At 45.9% G+C, this 25683-nt stretch overlaps 1 protein-coding gene across 2 annotated transcripts in view; it reads right to left on the minus strand.

The window, feature by feature from the left end:
• The window catches only part of LOC124042712 (potassium voltage-gated channel subfamily KQT member 4-like), a 99452-nt gene extending 75623 nt beyond the window's left edge, over nt 1–23829 (minus strand). For both annotated transcript variants that reach the window (XM_046360807.1, XM_046360806.1), the window contains exon 1: nt 22631–23829. In XM_046360807.1, the coding sequence (XP_046216763.1) occupies nt 22631–22932 (302 nt within the window). In that variant the 5' untranslated portion in view covers nt 22933–23829. The remainder of the gene's footprint in view (nt 1–22630) is intronic.
• Between the last annotated feature and the right edge of the window lie 1854 nt (nt 23830–25683).

The following is a 25683-nucleotide window of genomic DNA, read 5'->3' on the forward strand; positions in this document are numbered from 1 at the left end:
ATCCCTCCATCTCGTCCACCCCTCCCTTCTCAGTCTTGCTTTCGCTCGCTCTCTCATTGTCCCTCTCCCTCAGTTTCCCTTTCTCCCCACAGTCTCTCATTCTCTTCCCCCCCTCTACACCCCCTTCTTTTTCCCCCCTCTCACACTGTTCCCGTGCAGCGTTGAAGGTCAACGTTCACAGTGATTGAGCCTTAGTCCTGAGGGAGAGGGTTGCCGACTTGCTGTCCTCCATCACACGGCTGCGGTGTAGGCCTACGTGGTGTTCCACACTACCCCCCCATCGTCATCTAATCTGAGCTCCACTACAAGGCCATAGGACCCTCACTCGGACATTACTGAGGAAACAATGTGGGAATTTGACAAGCGGGGCTGAAATGATCGATTGAGCAGTAGAGGGAATAGAGAGTATGCAGCTGTGAGGAAAGGAAACGCATGCGAGAGAGAAAAAAAACAGAGAAAGTCAGAGAAGAGACGATTGCTGCCAGAGTGAGAGGATGATTCCCAGAGTGAGAGAGAAAAAGAAGGAGATGAAGTATCTGTAAGGTCTCATCACACACCTGCTGACATGGCTTTAATCGCAGGGCCAAGAGGCCACCAGAGCACTGAGCAGCCCTCCAAACAAAACAACACAGTGAGCTTAAGACATCTAATGTGCGTTCCTTTCTCAAATATAAATATTTCATCTCCTCTGCACCCGTCAAATGTGCTGTATGCGCAAACACTACCTTGAACTACTTGTAACACCACCTATCAATTCTCCACTGGTCGAAATACTTAAATCGGATGATTTCAAAATAAACCAAAGGAAAAATGGGAAAATGATATCTTGAAACAAAGAATGACTGTAAAAATATGAATTACAATTCTGTTAATTTCACAAGGGGGAGAATAATAATTTTAGTGATGAAGCAGGAACAGAAGCTGCTGATTTTGCAGTATTTAAAGGCTGACCCTATATAGTGTGCCACTTCTGACCAGAGCCCTATGGGCCAAAGTACTGCAGCACAATATAGGGTGCCATTTGGGATTTGGCCCAGTCAGGCTGAGGCTGACCTTTAGGCCGTGTTTACCTCCTGCCTGCCCTCATCATAGAGCCTGTTAATTAACAAGGACAAACCTGCAGAGTCAGGAAATCAGATGGAGAAAGCAAGGGAAGATGGGGAGGGCAGAACGGAGAAGAAGACTGGGGATGGAAAAGGAGGGAGAAAGGGGAAAGAGAGGGAAGATGGAAGAAGGGGATGGAAAAGGAGGGAGAAAGGGGAAAGAGAGGGAAGATGGGGAGGGCAGAACGGAGAAGAAGACTGGGGATGGAAAAGGAGGGAGAAAGGGGAAAGAGAGGGAAGATGGGGAGGGCAGAACGGAGAAGACAGGGGATGGAAAAGGAGGGAGAAAGGGGAAAGAGAGGGAAGATGGGGAGGGCAGAACGGAGAAGACAGGGGATGGAAAAGGAGGGAGAAAGGGGAAAGAGAGGGAAGATGGAAAGGGGATGGAAAAGGAGGGAGAAAGGGGAAAGAGAGGGAAGATGGGGAGGGCAGCGGAGAAGACAGGGGATGGAAAAGGAGGGAGAAAGGGGAAAGAGAGGGAAGATGGGGAGGGCAGAACGGAGAAGACAGGGGATGGAAAAGGAGGGAGAAAGGGGAAAGAGGGAGGAGAAAAAATAAAAGGTGAATAGCGTAGAGGAGAGAAGGAAAGAGGGATGAGTGATAAAGGTGAAATGTGGCATTGAGAAAATGTAGAAGGGAAGTGATCGAGAAACTGAGAAACTAAAAAAGAGGAGAGAATAAATGGAGGAAGGGTTGGGTTGAGAAAATTAGTTGAGCAATAATACGAAACAAAGAAATGGAGTAACACTGCGAATAACAGTTCACAGGGAGGCAGAATATAATGTGTGGCAGTCACCCGTGCCATTAAAACAGACATTACATTTAATTATTGGTCATATTGCACACTGTATAATACACACATGCATATTCACATAAAAACACTCGCATGAAGACAAAAATGCCATGCAATGCGTGCGCGCGCACACACACACACACACACACACACACACACACACACACACACACACACACACACACACACACACACACACACACACACACACACACACACAAAAGGCCCCTGCTTAGTGCAGGCAGGCCGGACAGGCCTTATAAATACAGGCCTATATTATGCATTTGTTTTAGTCCAGTCTCCATGGTGAGGTTTCCCCACATGTTTATAGAAGCTGCAGTTATAAATTAAAATGGTCGTAACACTTAAGCAGCCAGGCCTTCCACCACGCTGCTGGCCGGGTACAGCCAGAGAGAGAGAGAGCGACAGGGTCCTTGGACCTGGGACTTCCCAGGAACAAGAACAAGGGCTTCCTTGGATCTGTGGAGTGTGTGTGTGTGTGTGTGTGTGTCACTATATTAGGGTAGATTAGTCTAGCTAGCACTATGTCAATGAGTGCAGTGGTGGTTGACGTGGGGGCAACAGGGAGACAAAAGCAAGTGGAGAGCGTGTGTGCGCAGTATAGGTGACCGGTCACCATCAGGACTAGAAAACTGTTTACCTTCTATAAGAGCAACTAAATGAGGCAGATGCTTACCGAAACCTACTTTTTTTTCACCTTTATTTAACCACGTAGGCTAGTTGAGAACAAGTTCTCATTTACAACTACAACCTGGCCAAGGTAAAGCAAAGCAGTGTGTCAAACAACAGAGTCACACATGGAACAAACATAGTCAATAATACAATAGAAAAAAATCTATGTACAGTGTGTGCAAACTTTAAGGTAAGAGCACTCACTGTTGCCCCTAGTAACTGGTTTCTATGCAATCTCCCAACATGGATGGATGTTTAATACTGACTTATATGACAGGTGATCTGACTGGGGTTTTCAGTGAATTTGTGTTAATCACAAGTGAAGGTGTTTTAAGGGAGTATGCGAGCACACTCGTTCGGATCGGCTAGGCGCAGGCCGAACTGAAACATGCTGACGCCTTTAGGCTAGCAGTGTGGTTAAGATTAGGTTTAAAGACAGATTTTATGCTAGTTACCATAGAGCTGCCTGCAGGGCATTCTCACTGCTCTTCGTGAAACACTGGTGGTGCTGAGGTCAACTGACTGATTGACTGGTCATAGTGGTGTGGGTCATGAGTTACGTTCATAAACTCAAAACTGGAGCAAACCGTTTAGAGTGGTTTCAGTGTTTCCAAAATGAACAGGTCAGAACCATTGAAAGCACTTTGCAAGCGCAAACACTTTTTCAGCAGGTCAGCATTTTTAGTAACAGACGCTTGCACACAGACCATCTTTATTTGGGGGGGTGGAGCACAATGTGAAATAGATGGAATTAAGGGGCCTATAATGTGTTGCGAAATAGTGCTGGTGTAATAATATGAGGTGTTGGAGAGAGATGTGTTGATGGTTACAGCATGCCAGCTCTCTCTCACAGTACCAGCAGTTACGGAAGATGACAGTATCCACAGACCAGAGATCACACTCTAGCTCTTGGTCTATAAACAGGATTTAACACTCACAGGCACAGCGCTGCCTTAACCTTTTAACTGGGTGACGCGTCAGAAGATGCAGTACTTTTGACCAGGGCCCATAGTTGTGCAGTATGTAGGGAATAGGGTGCCATTTGGGACAAAACCACCCTCAACAGGACACTGCGTTTCCCGGTAGGACTGCCATTGTGCGTAGAGCTTTTCTGGCAGTCTTCAACGCCACCGTCCTAACGGTCCCCCCTCCACTCATCTGTCCCATCCCCAGGACCTGCCAGATTTGACTGTCCACTGTAACGCTTACTTAACCCCTGTACGTCTAAGCCCTTAGTAGATATTGTAATCTAAGCAAACGTATGGATTTTTTTTAATAAGATGGTCATAAAATGGATAATTGTACATTAAGGGTCAGGTCAAAGAACTCTACTTTCATGTCGTCCAACAAATGTAAAACGTCTGGAGTTTGCTAAACGGCATTGGCACTTGGATTGGAACTAGATGTCATGAAAATAGAGCTTTGGCCATGCACACCAGTGGTGGGTTTGGCATTGAAAACAGAAGCACATGCAGAAAAGTACCTCATACCTACTGTACAATATGGTGGTGCACCTTTGATGTTACAGGGCTATTTTGCTTCCACTGGTCCTGAGGCCCTTGTTAAGGTCAACAGAATCATGAACTTTACCCAGTACCAGGACATTTTAGCCAAAAACCTGGTTGCCTCTGCCAGGAGGTTGAAACTTGGTCGCAAGTGGATCTTCCAGCAAGACAATAAGCCCAAGCACAAATCAACAGAAATTGGCCACAACATCAACATTTTGCAATGGCCATCTCAGTCTCCAAACATGAACCCCATTGAAAACCTGTGGTTGAATTGAAGAGGGCAGTCCATAAACTCAGTTTAAGGATCTGGAAGGATTATGTGTGAAGGAATTGTCTAAAATCCCTACCAATGTGTTCTCTAACTCATAAAATGTTTTAGAAAAAAGGTTCAGTTCCATTATCTGAGTAAGGGGATGTACTGAAAGGTATTGAAAAACAGGTGTTAATCTTTTTGACCCTACCTTTGAGATAAGAAGTTTTTAATAAGTAAAATATGTTTATGGCTGAGATCCCGTTACTGGGAGCGATATAACAACAACCAGTGAAAGTACAGGGCACCATATTCAAAAGAACAGAAATCTCAATTAAAATTCCTCAAACATACATGTATTTTATATCGTTTTCAAGGTAGTCTTGTTGTTAATCCCACCACAGTGTCAGATTTCAAATAGGATTTACGGGGAAAGCACCACAAACGATTATGTTAGGTCACCAACTCACTAAAATACACAGCCAATTTTACCAGCCAAAGAGAGAGAGAAAAATCAAAGAGATAAAATTAATCACTAACCTTCGATAATTTTCAGATGACACTCATAGGACTTCTTGTTACACAATACATCCATGTTTTGTTTGATAAAGTTGATATTTATATCAGAATATCTGAGTTTACATTGGCGTATTAGATTCACTAGTTTCAAAAACATCCAGTGATTTTGCATAGCCACATCATTCAACATAAATACTCATCATAAATATGATGATATTACAAGTTATACACATGGAATTATAGATATACCTCTCCTTAATGCAACCGCCGTGTCAACCCATGCAATAATCTGAGAACGCGCTCAAAAGTAAAAACACCACAGCCGCAAAGATGGCGTCAACATAAACAAGAAATTACATGATAAATATTCCCTTACCTTTGATGATCTACATCAGAAAGCACTCCAGGAATCCCAGGTCCACAATAAATGTTTGTTTTGTTCGAAAATGTCCGTTATTTATGTCCAAATACCTTCTTTTGTTAGAGCGTTTGGTATACATATCCAAACACTAATTCTGGTCAGTGTTATATATATATATATCGGACAAAAACTTCAAAAAGTGATATTACCGGTCGAAGAAACATTTCAAACTAAGTAGAGAATCAATCATTTGGATGTTTTTAACATATAGCTTCAATAAAGATCCAACTGGAGTACTCCTTCTTGCCTTCGTGAGCAATGGAACACAAGTGACGACCACGAGGAAAAAAACATGATCAAAAAATGGCTGCCAGACACCTGACTGATTCTGTTATCATTCACTCCCACAACATCATAGAAGTCTCATTATAATTTCTGTTGATGGTTGACATCTAGTGGAACCCCTAAGCAGTGCAACATTCATATCTCAAGGGGATTAAATTGGTGAATACATACAAAGCTAAGACTTCAGACTTCCTGTTTTGATTTCAACTCAAGATTTTGCCTGCCATATGAGTTCTGTTATACTCACAGACATCATTCAAACAGTTTTAGAAACTTTTGTGTTTTCTATCCAATACTAATAATAAAATGCACATATTAGAAACTGAGACTGAGGAGCAGGCCGTTTACTTTAGGCACCTTATTCATCCAAACTACTCAATACTGCCCCCCAGCCATAAAAAGTTAAACAAAATCTTTGAGCAATTGTATTTAGTATAAAATAATACGTTTATATTTAAATTTGAGCATAATATAACTCAGTATTTGAATTATACTGAACAAAAATAAATGCATGCAACAATCTAACATTTTACTGAGTTAGTTCATATTAGTAAATCAGTCAATTGAAATTCAAATCAAAAGTAACAGTATCTGGTGTGGCCACCAGCTGCATTAAGTAATGCAGTGCATCTCCTCCTCATGGACTGCACCAAATTTGCCAGTTCTTGCTGTGAGATGTTACCCCACTCTTCCACCAAGACACCTGCAAGTTCCTCGACATTTCTGGGGGGGGGGGGGGCTCTAGCCCTCAACCTCCGATCCAACACGTCCCAGACGTGCTCAATGGGATTGAGATCCGGGCTCGTCACTGGCCACGGCAGAACACTGACATTCCTGTCTTGCAGGAAATCAGCCATACTGCTCGTTCTGTGCATGGTGGCATTGTCGTGCTGGAGGGTCAAGTCAGGATGAGCCTGCTCCAGAGTTCAAGCCTCGGTGGAATGCTCGATCCTTCAACGATAAAACGCAAATCCGACCATCACCCCTGGTGAGACAAAACCGCGACTCGTCAGTGAAGAGCAAGTTTTGCCAGTCCTGTCTGGTCCAGAGACGGTGGGTTTGTGCCGATAGGCAACGCTGTTGCCAGTGCCGTCTGGTGAGGACCTGCCTTAAAACAGGCCTACAATCCCTCAGTCCAGCCTCTCTCAGCCCATTGCGGACAGTCTGAGCACTGATAGGATTGTGTGTTCCTGGTGTAACTCGGGCAGTTGTTGTTCCCATCCTGTAGCTGTCCCGCAGGTGTGATGTTCAGATGTACCGATCCTGTGCAGGTGTTGTTACACATGGTCTGCCACTGCGATCAGCTGTCCGTCCTGTAGTGCTGTCATAGGTGTCTCACAGTACGGATATTGCAATTTATTGCCTTGGCCACATCTGCAGTCCTCATGCCTGCTTGTAGCATGCCTAAGGCACGTTCACGCAGATGAGCAGGGACCCTCTGGGCATCTTTCTTTTTGGTGTTTTTCAGAGTCAGTAGAAAGACCTCTTTAGTGTCCTAAGTGTCTTTTCATAACTGAGACCTTAATTGCCTACTGTCTGTAAGCTGTTAGTGTCTTGATGACCGTTCCACAGGTGCATGGGAAACAGTGTTTAAACCCTTTACAATGAAGATCTGTGAAGTTATTTGTATTTTTACAAATTATCTTTCAAAGACAGGGTCCTGAAAAATATACTGTTCAAAAGTTTAGGGTCACTTAGAAATGTCCTTGTTTTTGAAAGAAAAGCACATTTTTGGCCATTAAAATAACATCAAATTGATCAGAAATACAGTGCAGACATCGTTAATGTTGTAAATTACTTTTGTTGCGAGAAACTGCAGATTTTTTATGGAATATCTATATAGGCGTACAGAGGCCCATTATCAGCAACCATCACTCCTGTGTTCCAATGACACATTGTTAGCTAATCCAAGTTTATAATTTTAAAAGGCTAATTGATCATTAGAAAACACTTTTGCGAATATGTTAGCACAGCTGAAAACTGTTGTTCTGACTAAAGAAGCAATAAAACTGTCCTTCTTTAGACTCGTTGAGTATCTGGAGCATCAGCATTTGTGGATTTGATTACAGGGTCAAAATGTCCAGAAACAAAGAACATTCTTCTGGAACTCGTCAGTCTATTCTTGTTCTGAGAAATGAAGGCTATTCCATGTGAGAAATTGAAGATCTCGTACAACGCTGTGTACAACTCCCTTCACAGAACAGTGCAAACCGGCTCTAACCAGAATAGAAAGAGGAGTGGGAGGCCCTGGTGCACAACTGAGCAAGAGGACAAGTACATGGGTGTGTCTAGTTTGAGAAACAGACGCCTCACAAGTCCTCAACTGGCAGCTTCATTAAACAGTGCCCACAAAACACCAGTCTCAAAGTCAACAGTGAAGCGGTGACTCCAGAATGCTGGCCATCTAGACAGAGTTTCTCTGCCCAGTGTCTGTGTTCTTTTGCCCATCTTGATCTTTTCTTTTTATTGGCCAGTCTGAAATATGGCTTTTTCTTTGCAACTCCGCCTGAAGGCCAGCATCCCGGAGTCACCCCTCTTCACTGTTGAGACCAGTGTTTTTCTTTCAAAAACAAGGAAATGTCTAAGGGTCCCCAAACTTTTGAAAAGTAGTATGCATTCATGTATAAATAACACACATGCACATTAAAGTGTTTTGCTTTATTTTTACTATTTTCTACATTGTAGAATAATTGTGAAGACATCAAAACTATGAAATAACACATACGGAATCATGTCGTAACCAAGAAAAAGTGTTAAACATATCAAAATATTTTATACCTGAGATTCTTTAAAGTAGCCACCCTATGCATTGATGACAGCTTTGCACTCTCTTTGCATCCACTCCAAGCGGGCTGTCATGTGCCTTTTACTGAGGTGTGGCTTCCGTCTGGCCACTCTACCATAAAGGCCTGATTGGTGGAGTGCTGCAGAGATGGTTGTCCTTCTGGAAGGTTCTCCAATCTCCACAGAAGAAGTCTGGAGCTCTGTCAGAGTGACCATCGGACTCTTGGTCATCTTCCAGACCAAGGCCCAGTAGCAGAATCAGAATTATTTAGGTAAGATTGATAAATAAGATGTTTTATAAATTTGTATAGTATGCGTATGTGAGAAAAGTTACTTGGGCCCAGAGAGGGGAGAGGTCGGCTTAGTCTTATCTGTGAATGTGTCTAACTATTCCTAAACCATGTGAAGAGATGGTGTGATTAATGTGGAACCAGTTAGGTGGCTCCACAATGTCTGTGTGCCAGTCATTCCTCTCTGTAAGCTTATCCAGGAGGGGTTGTATTTTTTCATGAGAGTATCTAGAAATTGACAATTGATATATGCCATTGGATGAGGTAATGTTTTGGTCATAAATGGTACCAAGAATGAGATAAGAACTTTGTCTAAGAGGGCAAACTGAAGGATAATGTATAGCTAATGCTTTTCTGGTAAAAGGTTCTTTGTGTAATGTTCCTAAGATCTGTTATTTGTCATGTGAGTTTAGATGGGTGTCTCTGCTATAAAGGATCTCAGTTGCCATCATGTTGACACTCAGAGAAATCATTTATGGACACTGAATTGATCCAAGAGTCACAGGGCTATGGTGAAGCTCATATAATTAAAGATGGACTTTATGATAACTCTGACTTGTGTGTGGTTTGCTCTCTCATGGTTGGTAATACATGAAATTTCCACAACATTAGGCGACGAGGATGGGATGTGAATCTTCAACTCGGTGACTGTTCCTGACGATCTAGGTAAATAAATCATGCACGAGGGATCCCTCAAACTTGGGATCTTAGGGAAACCACACTTTGGAAACGAAGCAGATGGACCAACCTTTGATCTGAGAGGAAGTGAGCCGAGTGGATACCACATCTCGAACTGAGTTAAAAAAATAAAATAAGAGGTGAGCGAACCACAGGTTTGAAGTTGAGTTTTTTAAATATGCCTCTGTTACGTATACTCAGAGTGTGAATTCCTTTGTAAGGAGGGCACCTGAGGCGTAAGCAGGGGCGAGTCAGAGGAGAGTAATCTGAGAGTTTGTGGACTCAAATATACTCTGCCACTGTCCGGTTGCGAGTGACCAAGAGCTGTCCTGACACTGAATTGATCTGAGAGTCACAGGGCTATGGTGAAGCTCATATAATTAAAGATGGACTTTATGATAACTCTGACTTGTGTGTGTGGTTACCCTCTAATGATTTGGTAATACAGGAAATTTCCACGACACCAGCTATAGGAAAAGTCTTGGTGGTTAAAAACTTCTTCCATTTAAGAATAATGGAGTCCACGGTGTTCTTGGAGACCTTCAATGCTGCAGACATTTTTTGGTACCCTTCCACAGATCTCTACGGACAGTTCCTTTGACTTCATGGCTTGCACGGTCAACTGTGGGACCTTATAGACAGGTTTGTGCATTTCCCAAGTCATGTCCAATCAAATTCTAGAAAACATCTCAAGGACGATCAATGGAAACAGGATGCACTAGAGCTCAATTTCAAGTCTCATAGCCAAGGGTCTGAACACTTCTGTAAATAAGGTATTTCTGTTTTTTATACATTCTAAAAACCTGTTCTCGTTTTGTCATTATGGAGTAGTGTGTGTAGATTGATGAGTTGTTATTGAATCAATTTTAGAATAAGGCCGTAACGTAACATGTGGAAAAAGTCAAGGGGTCTGAATAGTTTCCGAATGCACTTCACCATTTTCACAGATAAGAGTTTCCCAGACAAACAGATCGGGTTAACGTTGAGTCTCAGATGGGGTCGTTTGAGGAGCTGATACACATTTTTAAAGCAGAAATATCAGTATGATAAAGAAGAACATGATTGTTATTCCGTCAGGCTGCAGCCTTGACCAATGACCTAGAAGAGATGAGGTAAACAACACCCCCTCTCACATACACACGCACAACCAGACCAGACTTACATGATTCAACACACACATGGCCTGTCCTGGGTGAAAGTGAGCCCTGGGCTCTGGTGAGGCATAGATGGATCTGTCATCAATGGGGGGGAAAATCAAACCCTACAGGTCTTCCCTAGCTAGGACAGACATCTTGTACCCATGGGGACAAATTCTGTCCTGAAAGGGAAAATAAGTATAGCATCTCCTGCTCACCTCACCATCCGCCTCAGAATCCCCCTCCTACTGGAGGGCTAAGCACAGCTACCTCTATCTTTATCTTGCTCTCTGTTCATATCTACCTCTCCATCCACAACCATTTCTAACTCTCCTTCTCGCTCCCATAATCACACATTCTCCCTGAAATGCCTCATCTTTCCTTCACTCTATTGAAAATGTTCCTTGATTTTACCTGCTTTTTATCCCCAAATGCCATCTAGTCTCTTCGCGGCAATTCCCCAACGGACATGGGAGGCGAAGATCGAGTCCTGCGTCCTCCGAACATGACCTGCCAAACCGCGCTTCTTAACATCCACCCGCTTAACCCGGAAGCCAGCCGCAACAATGTGTTGGAGGAAAAAACGTTCACCTGACTACCAAGGTCAGCCTGCACGTGCCCGGCCACAAGGAGTCGCTAGAGCACGATGGGCCAAGTAAAGCCCTCATGGCGAAACCCTCCCCTAACCCGGAGGGCGCTGGGTCAATTGTGCTCCGCCCTATGGGACTCCTGATCACGGCCAGTTGTGATCCTGCCCATGATCGAACCTGGGTCTATAGTGACACCTCTAGCACTGCGATGCAGTGCCTTAGACCACTGTGCCCACTCGGGAGGCCTCCCTTCACTCTATTTTCATTCCAATGTCATCCTCTACATCAATCCCTCTCTAGCGTCACCCCGTCACAAATATTTACCCGTCTTTCTCTTTTTCCATCCAAGTCTCACTTCCCTCTCAAAATATTATTCTCTCTCTGCATCTGTCCCTTCGCTTCAAGTCACACCTCTGTACTAGCTAGTTGTGCTGGCCGCTCCGAAAAGGGGCTTTGACAGTTGCTGCAGATATCTGACAGGCCATCGAAAGAGACGTCAAGCACATGACAGAGACCCACGGCTGGACAGACAGGCAGGGAGAGGGGGACAAGGGGGAAGCGGGGTAGAGGAGAGAGGAAGTGATACACTTCGATAGAGCGAGAGGGATGAGAGAGAATGAGAGACCGACAGAGACACCTCAAAAGCTCAGAAGTTAAGCTCACAGAACCCTTCCCAGTCCAGTAGAATAACACCCCCTCGATTCAGATCAGAGGAACACAAACCAGACCTGATCCAATCCAGTTACGCTCACCCTAATCTCATTAGCCACTCAATTACATAATTATTGTTTCCTTCACATGAGTGGTATGTAAAAATAACAAACTGTGCTCCTTTATCTAAGGGGTAGTGTGCAGAGCTGCTGGAATTAGTGTCAGTCTCCCAGGCTGAGTTCCACACTATTCCCTATGGCACTCTATTCCCTATGTCCCCATAGGGCTCTGGTTAAAAGCAGTGCACTATAGAGAATAAAGTGCTATTAGGAATACACTCCCTGTCCCAGCCCTTCACAGCAGGGCATAATGAGGCCTAATGAAGACAGAGGTTTAGCGAGGGAGAGCAACAGAGAGATGGGGGGATTTGGAGAGGGGGGTTTACAGATGGGGAGGGGGAGTGAGAGGGGGAGATGGTGTTAGATAAGAGAGAGAGTGAGAGGGGTTTACAGAGGGGGGGAATAGAGAGGGAGCCCGAGAGAGGGGTGAGAGGAGCTTACAGAGCGAGAGAGAGAGGCTTACAGAGCGAGAGAGAGATTGAGAGAGAGAGGTTACAGTGGCAGAATACCTGACTACTGTGACTGACCCAAAATTAAGGAAAGCTTTTAACTATGTACAGACCGAAAGTGAGCAAAGCCTTGCTATTGAGAGAGGCCACTGAAGGCAGACCTGGCTCTCAAGAGAAGGCAGGCTATGTGCACACTGCTCACACAATGAGGTGGAAACTGAGCTGCACTTCCTAACCTCCTGCCAAATGTATGACCACAGAGACACATATTTCCCTCATTACACAGAACTACAAAGAATTTGAAAACAAATCCAATTTTGATAAACTCCCATACCTACTGGGTGAAATACCACAGTGTGCAATTACAGCATCAATATTTGTGACCGGTTGCCACAAGAAAAGAGCAACCAGTGAACAAACACCATTGTAAATACAACCTATATTTATGTTTATTATTTTCCCTTTTGTAACTATTTGCACATTATTACAACACTGTATATATGCATAATATGACATTTGAAATGTCTTTATTATTTTGGAACTTTAGTGAGTGTAATGCTTACGGTTCATTTGTTCATGATCTATTTCACTTGCTTTGACAATGTGAACACATGTTTCCCATGCCAATAAAGCCCTTGAATTGAGAAGAGAGGAGAGAGATGTAGGGGATGGTGAGGGAGACTTGGCTTTGTTGTCCTCACACCATTTACATTCTAAGAACTCTGCCAGTTTCAGGCATTTCAACCCAGCCTTCTCTAAACACCTCTACAGTCGTGAAATTTCTGGCCTCCCCAGTTTCTCAGTTCAAAACATGCTTTCATTCCTTACTCAATTCACGTACCTGAGAGACACAGAGACTAAGGCGAGAATGGCCGTCGAGGGAGAGTAAGAGCTCAGTTTGCCTTGCCCTCAGCTGGCTCATGTCATTCGTTACCTTGTAAAACCTGTTGTCTGTCTCTGACCCTCCACTCACCATCTCCGGGCCTGTATTCATAAAGACTCAAAGAGAAGGATGGCTGATCAAGGATCAGTTTTGCTTTACAGATCCTAATGAATACAATTATATGGACAGGGGAGACCTGGGCCTGTATCCACAAAGTGTCTCAGAGTAGGAGTACTGACCTAAGGTCAGGTCCAAATAATCTTATTCATTATGATCTCAAAGGCTAAACTGATCCTAGATCAACCCTCCTACTTTGAGAGGCTTTGTGAATAAAGGCCTATTAGAGCTAGACACATACAATCGTCAACCCCTTTCTGAAGCTCCTAGGCCATCTATACTCCCACTTCTGCCCTGTTGCTCCTAGGCCATCTATACTCCCACTTCTGCCCTGTTGCTCCTAGGCCATCTATACTCCCACTTCTGCCCTGTTGCTCCTAGGCCATCTATACTCCCACTTCTGCTCTGTTGCTCCTAGGCCATCTATACTCCCACTTCTGCTCTGTTGCTCCTAGGCCATCTATACTCCCACTTCTGCTCTGTTGCTCCTAGGCCATCTCCCATAGGCCATCTCCCACTTCTGCTCTGTTGCTCCTAGGCCATCTATACTCCCACTTCTGCTCTGTTGCTCCTAGGCCATCTATACTCCCACTTCTGCTCTGTTGCTCCTAGGCCATCTATACTCCCACTTCTGCTCTGTTGCTCCTAGGCCATCTATACTCCCACTTCTGCTCTGTTGCTCCTAGGCCATCTATACTCCCACTTCTGCTCTGTTGCTCCTAGGCCATCTATACTCCCACTTCTGCTCTGTTGCTCCTAGGCCATCTATACTCCCACTTCTGCTCTGTTGCTCCTAGGCCATCTATACTCCCACTTCTGCTCTGTTGCTCCTAGGCCATCTATACTCCCACTTCTGCTCTGTTGCTCCTAGGCCATCTATACTCCCACTTCTGCTCTGTTGCTCCTAGGCCATCTATACTCCCACTTCTGCTCTGTTGCTCCTAGGCCATCTATACTCCCACTTCTGCTCTGTTGCTCCTAGGCCATCTATACTCCCACTTCTGCTCTGTTGCTCCTAGGCCATCTATACTCCCACTTCTGCTCTGTTGCTCCTAGGCCATCTATACTCCCACTTCTGCTCTGTTGCTCCTAGGCCATCTATACTCCCACTTCTGCTCTGTTGCTCCTAGGCCATCTATACTCCCACTTCTGCTCTGTTGCTCCTAGGCCATCTATACTCCCACTTCTGCTCTGTTGCTCCTAGGCCATCTATACTCCCACTTCTGCTCTGTTGCTCCTAGGCCATCTATACTCCCACTTCTGCTCTGTTGCTCCTAGGCCATCTATACTCCCACTTCTGCTCTGTTGCTCCTAGGCCATCTATACTCCCACTTCTGCTCTGTTGCTCCTAGGCCATCTATACTCCCACTTCTGCTCTGTTGCTCCTAGGCCATCTATACTCCCACTTCTGCTCTGTTGCTCCTAGGCCATCTATACTCCCACTTCTGCTCTGTTGCTCCTAGGCCATCTATACTCCCACTTCTGCTCTGTTGCTCCTAGGCCATCTATACTCCCACTTCTGCTCTGTTGCTCCTAGGCCATCTATACTCCCACTTCTGCTCTGTTGCTCCTAGGCCATCTATACTCCCACTTCTGCTCTGTTGCTCCTAGGCCATCTATACTCCCACTTCTGCTCTGTTGCTCCTAGGCCATCTATACTCCCACTTCTGCTCTGTTGCTCCTAGGCCATCTATACTCCCACTTCTGCTCTGTTGCTCCTAGGCCATCTATACTCCCACTTCTGTTCTGTTGCTCCTAGGCCATCTATACTCCCACTTCTGTTCTGTTGCTCCTAGGCCATCTATACTCCCACTTCTGCTCTGTTGCTCCTAGGCCATCTATACTCCCACTTCTGTTCTGTTGCTCCTAGGCCATCTATACTCCCACTTCTGTTCTGTTGCTCCTAGGCCATCTATACTCCCACTTCTGTTCTGTTGCTCCTAGGCCATCTATACTCTCCCTTCTGTTCCTATAACACAAAGAAATCAATAATAGATGGTGTATTTTCACCCTCCCTCCATAGAATCAATCACTCCCTCTGGTCAGTTCTCTCTTATGCTTCCTTTTCCTGTCCCATCCCACACTGGACAGGAACATTGTGCTCAAGGATCTATGAGTGACTTCCCCACCCCACCCCTAGCTAAAAAGGTTAAGACATTGTTGCCTAACAGCTCCGTTCTGGGCTTTGGCATGGCACCGACTGGTACATACAGTCCAATCTGACAGTCGCAGGCTTTTAATCGCAGGCTTTTTCCCAAAATGGCACCCTATTCCCCATTTAGTGCACTATTTTTTTGGACTAGAGGCCTATATATGTCCACCCTATGGGCACTGGTCATAAGTAGTGCACTATATAGGGAATAGGGTGCCATTTGGGATGCGAACAGATTCCCCTGATCCTGAGGGACCCCTGTAGGGAGAGGTGGTCATGTGATCGTCTACATGTGGCATGGGTGGCGGGTGGGAATGGGTGAGGAGTCATAGTTCAGATAGAAGATTGCTGGATGAATCCAATCCAGCTGAATGCCAGGCTGACACCACACAGTTTACCAAGGTCCCTATTCTCCTAACACACATCACACTCTCTTCTTACAAACCCAGACAGCCCAGGCCTGATGTCCTAGGTGTAGGAAGTTGGCTGAAGGGTGACAGAGGCTTCAGGCTTTTAAGTAAGTGAACCTCCAGTTTTAAAATGTGGTACTTAATGGTCTCCAAGACATTTAAACGGAAGCTCGTCGGGCGTATGAATTCACTGTGTCTTAGCAACAGTTCAGGATGGTGAGCACAGGAATTCCTAGGACCAGGTTGTCAGGAAGAGCAGCAGACATCCCAAATAGCACCCTATAATCCCTATATAGTGCACTATAATCCCTATATTTTCACGAGTGCCCAAAAGTAGGGTACTGTATAGGGAATAGGGTACAATTTTGGATGCAGAATCATTGTCGGTCTTAACGACCCCTTCATATTCTCCCAGGTTCTCACAGGACACATAGCTTTCAGTTCAGCCTCCTCTTCAGTTCTCACCCAGAGTCCTGCCAGCTCTCTAGTCAAAACGTCACCAGTCTGGAATCTCAATAGAGAGAGAAAGCAAATGTGTGCGTCCAGGTGGTGAAACCAGAGGAACCCTGTGAACTGTGCGGTCTCTGCATCTCTGGTTCAGCTGCTGCAGCGGAAGCTTGAGAGAGAGACTGAAGGGGGGTGTCCACGGAAGAGCTTTTGGGTAGAAGTTGCCCATATGCACAGATCTATGATCAATTTGGCCTCCCCCAAATGCTAGCGTTTGAGAGAAAGGGGGCCTGAAGAGGGCGCATGAGGACACTGACATAGTCGAGGGCTACTTCACTTCCTTTCCTATACATGTAACCCTGCACAAAGGGACCCTCTCTAGAAATGAGATCTGCACCCACCTTCACAGCTAAGGCCTAATTAAACGATATAGGGATATTAGCACTCAATGTATGCAGCAGCACTGTGTGCCTCAAGTCAATTCTGATTGTTTTTTGTTGTTGTATTTATTTAGCACTCTTACCAAGTAAATTGACTGAGAACACATTCTCATTTACTGCAACGACCTGGGGAATAGTTACAGGGGGTGGGGGGGGGGTTGAATGAGCCAATTGGAAGCTGGGGAGATTGAGTGTCCATGATGGTATGAGGGGTCAGTTTGGTAATTTAGACAGGACACTGAGGTTAACACCCCTACTCTCACTATAACTACCATGGGATATTCAGTGACCACGGAGAGTCAGGAGCGATTAACATCCCAGCCAAAATACAGGACCCTGTTCCCAATCACTGCCCTATAGACAAGAGGAAAGACTTCCTCCTACTGGCCCTCCAACACCACTTCCAGCAGCATCTGGTCTCCCATTCATGGACCGACCAGGACCGACTCTGCTTAGCTTCAGAGACAAGCAGTGGGATGAAGAGTTGAATGCTGCTGGTTGGTGGCTCCCTGGCACAGGATAATTCCTGTACAGCCATACTGTAGTTATTCTCATGCTATGTGACTATTGTAATTAATCACACAAATGCATACCTCAGGGTATAATAACATTGAGGGGGAGATGTGTTCAGTTAGGCAGATACAGCTAATACAATTCATATGAAAACAGACTTACTCAAACCCAAAGTGCATACACACACACACACAGAAACATGTAGGCAATTGTAGGGACTCGCGCCATATAGAGTACTGTTGATAGAGCAAGTAGAGCAAGTCAGGCTTGGCTAGTGGATTAGTGTGTGTGTGTGTGTGTGTGTGTGTGTGTGTGTGTGTGTGTGTGTGTGTGTGTGTGTGTGTGTGTGTGTGTGTGTGTGTGTGTGTGTGTGTGTGTGTGTGTGTGTGTGTGTGTGTTAGAATGACAGGAGGTGAGCAGGCAATGTGATGCCTTCATTCTCAGCTGCGATTCAGGACCTGTGGACAGTGCAGCGCTGGGAAGAGGGGGGGGGTGAGCAAGAGAGTAGCAGACAACCCCCTCTCTCCCGTCTGTAAGAACAGTCCATGAGACACTCTGAGGGCCTGGCATCTGAAACAAGGAACTTCCTCTCGCTCAGCTCTGAGTTAGGCTCCACTAATATCAGAGGAATATCACCAGTACTGACTGAGTACCAGCGAGGAATGATCTTTAAATGGGGGAGAGCCAGGGTCGTGATGGTCCACACAGCAAGCACTGTGTGAGTACATACATACCATACATACCATACATACATACCATACAAGAGACGGCAAAAGAAAGACCACAAGAGAGTGAGGGAAAGCAAGAGGAGTGCCTGCACTAAGGTGTATTGCTGTGTATGTAGGCCTACGTGTCTGTGTGTACAGTAGCATAAGGAAAGAGGAGTGCATTAGAATACGTATATGTGGCCCTCCTTGGGTTTCCCCTCTGGTGTAAACACAGGGTGACACTGGCAGAGACAGCTGGGCTTGTCTAAACAACCCCAGGGTAAAACACTAGGGATGACAGGGCAAGACACTGAGGAGGACACATACACACTCCTTCCCCTTAATCAGTTCTGTCAGAGGAGAGCCTTATACATCAGCTACATAGAGTTCCAACTAACATACACTAGAGCAAGACAGGACGAGGAGTGGCTGGCTGTCTGTCTGACTGGAGGACGAGGAGTGGCTGGCTGTCTGTCTGACTGGAGGACGAGGAGTGGCTGGCTGTCTGTCTGACTGGAGGACGAGGAGTGGCTGGCTGGCTGTCTGACTGGAGGACGAGGAGTGGCTGGCTGGCTGTCTGACTGGAGGACGAGGAGTGGCTGGCTGGCTGTCTGACTGGAGGACGAGGAGTGGCTGGCTGGCTGTCTGACTGGAGGACGAGGAGTGGCTGGCTGGCTGTCTGACTGGAGGACGAGGAGTGGCTGGCTGGCTGTCTGACTGGAGGACGAGGAGTGGCTGGCTGGCTGTCTGACTGGAGGACGAGGAGTGGCTGGCTGGCTGTCTGACTGGAGGACGAGGAGTGGCTGGCTGGCTGTCTGACTGGAGGACGAGGAGTGGCTGGCTGGCTGTCTGACTGGAGGACGAGGAGTGGCTGGCTGGCTGTCTGACTGGAGGACGAGGAGTGGCTGGCTGGCTGTCTGACTGGAGGACGAGGAGTGGCTGGCTGGCTGTCTGACTGGAGGACGAGGAGTGGCTGGCTGGCTGTCTGACTGGAGGACGAGGAGTGGCTGGCTGGCTGTCTGACTGGAGGACGAGGAGTGGCTGGCTGGCTGTCTGACTGGAGGACGAGGAGTGGCTGGCTGGCTGTCTGACTGGAGGACGAGGAGTGGCTGGCTGGCTGTCTGACTGGAGGACGAGGAGTGGCTGGCTGGCTGTCTGACTGGAGGACGAGGAGTGGCTGGCTGGCTGTCTGACTGGAGGACGAGGAGTGGCTGGCTGGCTGTCTGACTGGAGGACGAGGAGTGGCTGGCTGGCTGTCTGACTGGAGGACGAGGAGTGGCTGGCTGGCTGTCTGACTGGAGGACGAGGAGTGGCTGGCTGGCTGTCTGACTGGAGGACGAGGAGTGGCTGGCTGGCTGTCTGACTGGAGGACGAGGAGTGGCTGGCTGGCTGTCTGACTGGAGGACGAGGAGTGGCTGGCTGGCTGTCTGACTGGAGGACGAGGAGTGGCTGGCTGGCTGTCTGACTGGAGGACGAGGAGTGGCTGGCTGTCTGACTGGAGGACGAGGAGTGGCTGGCTGTCTGACTGGAGGACGAGGAGTGGCTGGCTGTCTGACTGGAGGACGAGGAGTGGCTGGCTGTCTGACTGGAGGACGAGGAGTGGCTGGCTGTCTGACTGGAGGACGAGGAGTGGCTGGCTGTCTGACTGGAGGACGAGGAGTGGCTGGCTGTCTGACTGGAGGACGAGGAGTGGCTGGCTGTCTGACTGGAGGACGAGGAGTGGCTGGCTGTCTGACTGGAGGACGAGGAGTGGCTGGCTGTCTGACTGGAGGACGAGGAGTGGCTGGCTGTCTGACTGGAGGACGAGGAGTGGCTGGCTGTCTGACTGGAGGACGAGGAGTGGCTGGCTGTCTGACTGGAGGACGAGGAGTGGCTGGCTGTCTGACTGGAGGACGAGGAGTGGCTGGCTGTCTGACTGGAGGACGAGGAGTGGCTGGCTGTCTGACTGGAGGACGAGGAGTGGCTGGCTGTCTGACTGGAGGACGAGGAGTGGCTGGCTGTCTGACTGGAGGACGAGGAGTGGCTGGCTGTCTGACTGGAGGACGAGGAGTGGCTGGCTGTCTGACTGGAGGACGAGGAGTGGCTGGCTGTCTGACTGGAGGACGAGGAGTGGCTGGCTGTCTGACTGGAGGACGAGGAGTGGCTGGCTGTCTGACTGGAGGACGAGGAGTGGCTGGCTGTCTGACTGGAGGACGAGGAGTGGCTGGCTGTCTGACTGGAGGACGAGGAGTGGCTGGCTGTCTGACTGGAGGACGAGGAGTGGCTGGCTGTCTGACTGGAGGACGAGGAGTGGCTGGCTGTCTGACTGGAGGACGAGGAGTGGCTGGCTGTCTGACTGGAGGACGAGGAGTGGCTGGCTGTCTGACTGGAGGACGAGGAGTGGCTGGCTGTCTGACTGGAGGACGAGGAGTGGCTGGCTGTCTGACTGGAGGACGAGGAGTGGCTGGCTGTCTGACTGGAGGACGAGGAGTGGCTGGCTGTCTGACTGGAGGACGAGGAGTGGCTGGCTGTCTGACTGGAGGACGAGGAGTGGGTTTTAAGGGGGAAGGGGTTCTCTGTCCTCACTGACTCCTGACACTGTCTTGTAGCACAGTGTTTCCCAATTCCACTAACCCCAACTCCACTAACCCCAACAGCCCAACTCCAGTAAGCCCAAAAGGTGTGCTTGTCCAGGGCTACAACAAAAGTGTGTACCATTAGGGGTACTGGAGGACTGGAGTTGTTGTACCGTGACTAGCGTCCCATCCTTGTTACCAGTTGTAAAAAAATATATATATATTAAAAAGTGTTTTCTGTGAGTTGTTCTGCCCCCATCACACCAAACTCCAAACCCTTACACACAATCATCAAAGAGGTATGAAAGGAAAGCTGAGTGGTCACCTTAAATCTTTCTGATCAGAGGATGTCACAGCAGAGCTCAATGGAGCTTTGATTATTTTGGAGTAAAAAGCCCCAGATTATGTATGAGTTGCCAAGAGTGTTGTGCCGGGCCCTGTGTAGTTCTGATAAGACAGAGTTTAGGTCTGGCTCTGGATACAAACACAGTCGTGTTCATTAGTACACACTGTGGAAAAACATTTCAAAACATTGAGCAATGGAAAATTAAAACAAGCATTTCTTGTTGGACAAGTTATGTTAACTTCCTGTTTGTTGCACTCGGTTTTGAACCGTTGCCATGTTTCGTACATAGTGAACACAACCCAGCTGTATGGATTCAGAGTGCTGGGGATGACCTCATCTGTCCCAGTGTTACATGAGGAGTTATTGGATTGGATAGGGCTATGTATATATTGTATACACTTGTGCAAAGGGAACTCGAAGCAATGACAGATCACATTAAGAGTGGAAAAGATCTTCCCCAAGTTGTAACTCACAGTTAGCAGCGGTTTATTATGCTAAGGAATATTATGGTTGTCCATAGGCTACACTACTTGCCTTTAAGTTATGGAGAAAAAAAAATCTCTAATAAACTGATTCACGTTTAGGTGATTCCATTCTGTTTAAGCATTTATTTACTGTCACTAAAAGGCTGCCATAAACTAAACTTGTTCAAAGGAAATGTTCTCTTTCCACAATTGGACCTACATGACTTAAACCTCACCGTTACCATGGTTACCACATGGCTATTCAGTCTGGGAAAAAAGACACCCTAAAAAAGATACAAGAAACACTTAACCGGTTGTTCGCGATGTTGGTCCTTTTGATGGTAGGAAATTGAAATGAAATATCCACAGGAAAGGGTTGTTTTCCGACTTTGAGGAGCAGGTAGGTTCAGTCGTTTGTATGTTCAATCTAACGCATCGCACAATATGTTTAACAACAGCCGAATCGAATGTAACAGCACGTTTCCTGCAATCAACTGAAAGTGTTTGTGAAATTTGCCATCTGATTATATGGGACAATGTTCGGTCTGTGGTTGGGTTAAACTCAGCCATCGTTTGTCATGTGCAAATTTGCTTCATTAATGAATATATAAAACCGCAAATACACAGACAAGTGTACTGAAAGTCGGGTTAATATAAGGACAAAAATGAGCGTTCAACAGGGAAAGTACGTTTTTTTTAAAGAAAAAAAGAAATGCAACATTGACTAATGGGACTGTTCGTGAATGCTAAGCCTACATGTTAAACACCAGAGTAAATATTACACTCTCTGGTATTACATTGCACACTGGCCGTAATCGACCATTAAACAACATATTTAGTCAACTAACAATCAGCAAAAAGTGGTAGTTTTTGATCTGAGATGTGTTGACGTACAAAACAAATGCCTCTACAGGTATCAAGGATTTTAAAGTAGACAAGCAGTAGGCCTACAAATTATTTCCAATTAACAACGCCGGTTTTGGAGAAATTCAATTATAAAGCAGTTCTATCGGGGATTTCATTAAGTTAAGACGGCGGAAATTGAGTGTGAGGTCCCATGTTGTGATGTATTGCGAACGTGTGAGCGAATTGCCAACAAAGCAACTCCACCTGATGAATTAAGAATGACTCAAAAGAAAACGTGGCACGTGCATTATTCAGGAAGTCATGACAATATACAATTAATTGTTTCAATGCAAATAAGTCATGTAAAAAATGATATGGCAAAGTAAATATAAATTCAGCTATTGAAAGTGTAAATCCGCGTGCGCAAATGAGATGACTAGGCCCTACAACATTGTATTGAAATACAATTAGGGGTACTTACATGAACGCATGGTAGATGAATGCCCATCCTCGTGGTCTTTCCAGTACGTTGTACAAGAAGTTCTGAAACTTTCTGTAGCGCTTGCTGGAGGCTGAGGTGGTCGCCCGGGGTCCAAGACGCCCGGGCAGCGGGGTACCGAGGAGCCCGGTGCGGTGAGAAGGGTGCACGCGCTCCGGGGTCGATGGTTCACTCCTCTCCGTATGAACGGCGGTAAGAGCCACAAACTCAACCCGTCTATCGTCGTTGGGTGCGGGGAGGACCAACATTCTAATGCCACCGTTATTTGATGGGGTGCTTAACATGGTTAAAGTATACCTATATAAGTAATAAATGTAACGAACTTCAGTTTCAAATCACCTATTTAACAGTGAGTCCATATTTACATTTGTGATTTAGCCAACTGAATTCGAAGCCATAATCAGGTTGTCTGCATCGGATAATTACTTGGAATAAAGACTAATTACAGCGAGTCAATTTCTTCCCTCTAAAAGTCTGGGTCTGGACTCTGAATTTAAGTTAAGTTATATAAAAATCAAGTCACAGCCATAAAATAAAATTCGCATGGCATTTTGACAAGTGCGTTATGTAAAACCGTAACCTTAGAGAAACATTGTTGAAACTCAAATGCAAAGTTGTCAAAGGTATTACGCGATAATTCCAAGGACCGTTAAATCTTGGAAAACGAGGTGCAACCGAGTGATGATTACAATATATGTTGGCCGGGGGAACGGTAACTTTATAACCTACCCTATTGCTAATTAGTATAGTCGTCCCCACATGCGCATCTTGCTCGAAATTAGCCTATATGGAAAACACTTAAAGCCCGCAATTGAAAGCTTAAAGCAGACAAGTGTATTTATTAAAGGACTACAATTAAGTTGGTTAAATAACTATCGATTGAACATTATCGCGCTGCTCTTTTATACAATTATTTACTTATTAATATATTAATCGCATATGAGGTTCGCTGCTGCACAACATGCCCACTGAACTGACACTCTCCAGCCGACTGTCCAGCGCGCTCGTGGTGAGGAGCGGTGAAGACCGTCCGTGAGATATCTAAAATCAAGAGTCAACTTCACTCTAAACTTCTATTATTTCAGAGAGGACTCTCGGCTCACACGCAGCAGAATCAGATTGTCCAGAGATAAATTAGAGAGACCCAGGGCCGTTGCGCTTCCCGAAGACTTCGCACGCACAAACCAAAAGCATCTGGCTGTCTTGAACACACGGATTGTATGGGATGGACGCTGAGAGAGGGAGCGGGAATGCGCACGGTGATATTCGGTTGTGTGTAATGTTTGCTCAGTAGCATGAGACAGGTCTAATACCTCTGAGCTAAGTGTTCATATTTTTGATGAGGCTGACAACTTTTCATTTTAGAAATACCGATGCAAACATCACAGTTATGGTATGTTAGTATTTGGAGCTATAATACATGTTTATTTATTGGGCACCACATTAATAGACTTGGTTGTCACACATTTGTCATGCCTTTAAGTTATCAGTGGTGACCAAATCAATTGTTTCAACTTTCTCCTGTCACGAGGCAAGGGCACTGTAGGCCTACAGAGGGAGCCTCAATGAAAATGTAATGTAGCCTGTGTGTATATGGTCAGTGCTATCTGGCATCCTTGCGACCTCCCTACCCTAACCTTTACCAAATCCTTACCTAACCATTTTAAATGTCAACTTCAATGCGGGGGTGGTAGGGACGTCCCAATGACCCCTGCTAGCACAGGCCATAGGTTTACCATCAGAGCTGTATCCAGGGGTACTGGGCAGGGGACACAAGATAAGAGGGACAGACAGTGGCCTGACCATGGAATTAGAATACTATTATGACATAGCATTACAATAGATCACAGAAATAACATAGGAATAGAAGAGGAATTCTGGTTATGACACATTGTGACAATAGGAATAGATTGGGAATCCTAGTTCTATGGTCCAGGGATTCTATTTCTACAGTCCTGACATGGAGCACCTGGGGTTATGTGGTTCTGGGCATGACACACATTCTGAGGCTATGACACACAGTGCCCTGCAGAGCGGTGACAGCGGTCACCCGTTTAGACGGGACCTCTCCAGAATGCTTGTGTAAGGTTCCTGTCCTGTGTTGCCACATCATCACGGATCACACTAATGACATCAACAGATGGCAAGCCAACCGTGGGTTGTATTCATTAGTGCGCCATATTTAAACTTTTTGCAACGAAAAACCTTTTGTTATTGGACAAGTTCGGGTAGACCTGCCCTGTTTCAGTCAGTGTTCTTCCGTTTGGTGCCTTGTGAATACAACCCATCTCTACTGCAGTGGCAGTACACTCAAAGAGATGGAGAAAACAGTGATTTACAGGACAACCTGTAAACCAAAGCACATAAATTAATATATCAGTGGTCTAAAGTGTAAAATACCATATTTGAACAGAAAAACTCACATGAACGAAATGAAATTTCTAGAAGAAGACGTGCTTGAACATATAACTTTGGACCTTCTGTGGCACTGGAAAACAAGGAATGTATAGCTTCAGCAACCTACAAAACAAGCAATCATCATTGTCACCATTTTGGTATGTAGCCTAATGGTGCACAATATACACACTCCTGGTCTATTTGATTCTTTTCATTAGTTTATGAAACATGGTTGAGGAATAAGCAGGGGGATGCATGGTGGTGCCACTGCTGTGCTGGAGCTACAAATCTCTAGTGTATTCCCAGGACCCTATGCTTACATAATGCTGAGCGATGTAAAGTTAACTCTTTACATTGCTTCAGAATGCATACAGAGGGCTTTACAAACGTAGTGCAACGTATAGGCAATAGGGTGTAATTTGGGAGGTAGACTAGCTATGCAGTATGTGCGTTGCTTGGACACTTATTTCCAGACAATTAAGGTCAACTAAAATCTAGCAAGTTATACATCATCCTTGGACGTTGTCATTGGTTTGTTTCACACTAGACTCCATCCATCCTGTGCCTAGGTAAATAATGCCCTGGTTAAGTTCGCTTTGACCAAAAGCTTAGCCTCTATAAAATCAGACATGCATATG

The sequence above is a fragment of the Oncorhynchus gorbuscha genome, linkage group LG09, assembly GCF_021184085.1.
Source record: "Oncorhynchus gorbuscha isolate QuinsamMale2020 ecotype Even-year linkage group LG09, OgorEven_v1.0, whole genome shotgun sequence".
NCBI lineage: Eukaryota > Metazoa > Chordata > Actinopteri > Salmoniformes > Salmonidae > Oncorhynchus > Oncorhynchus gorbuscha.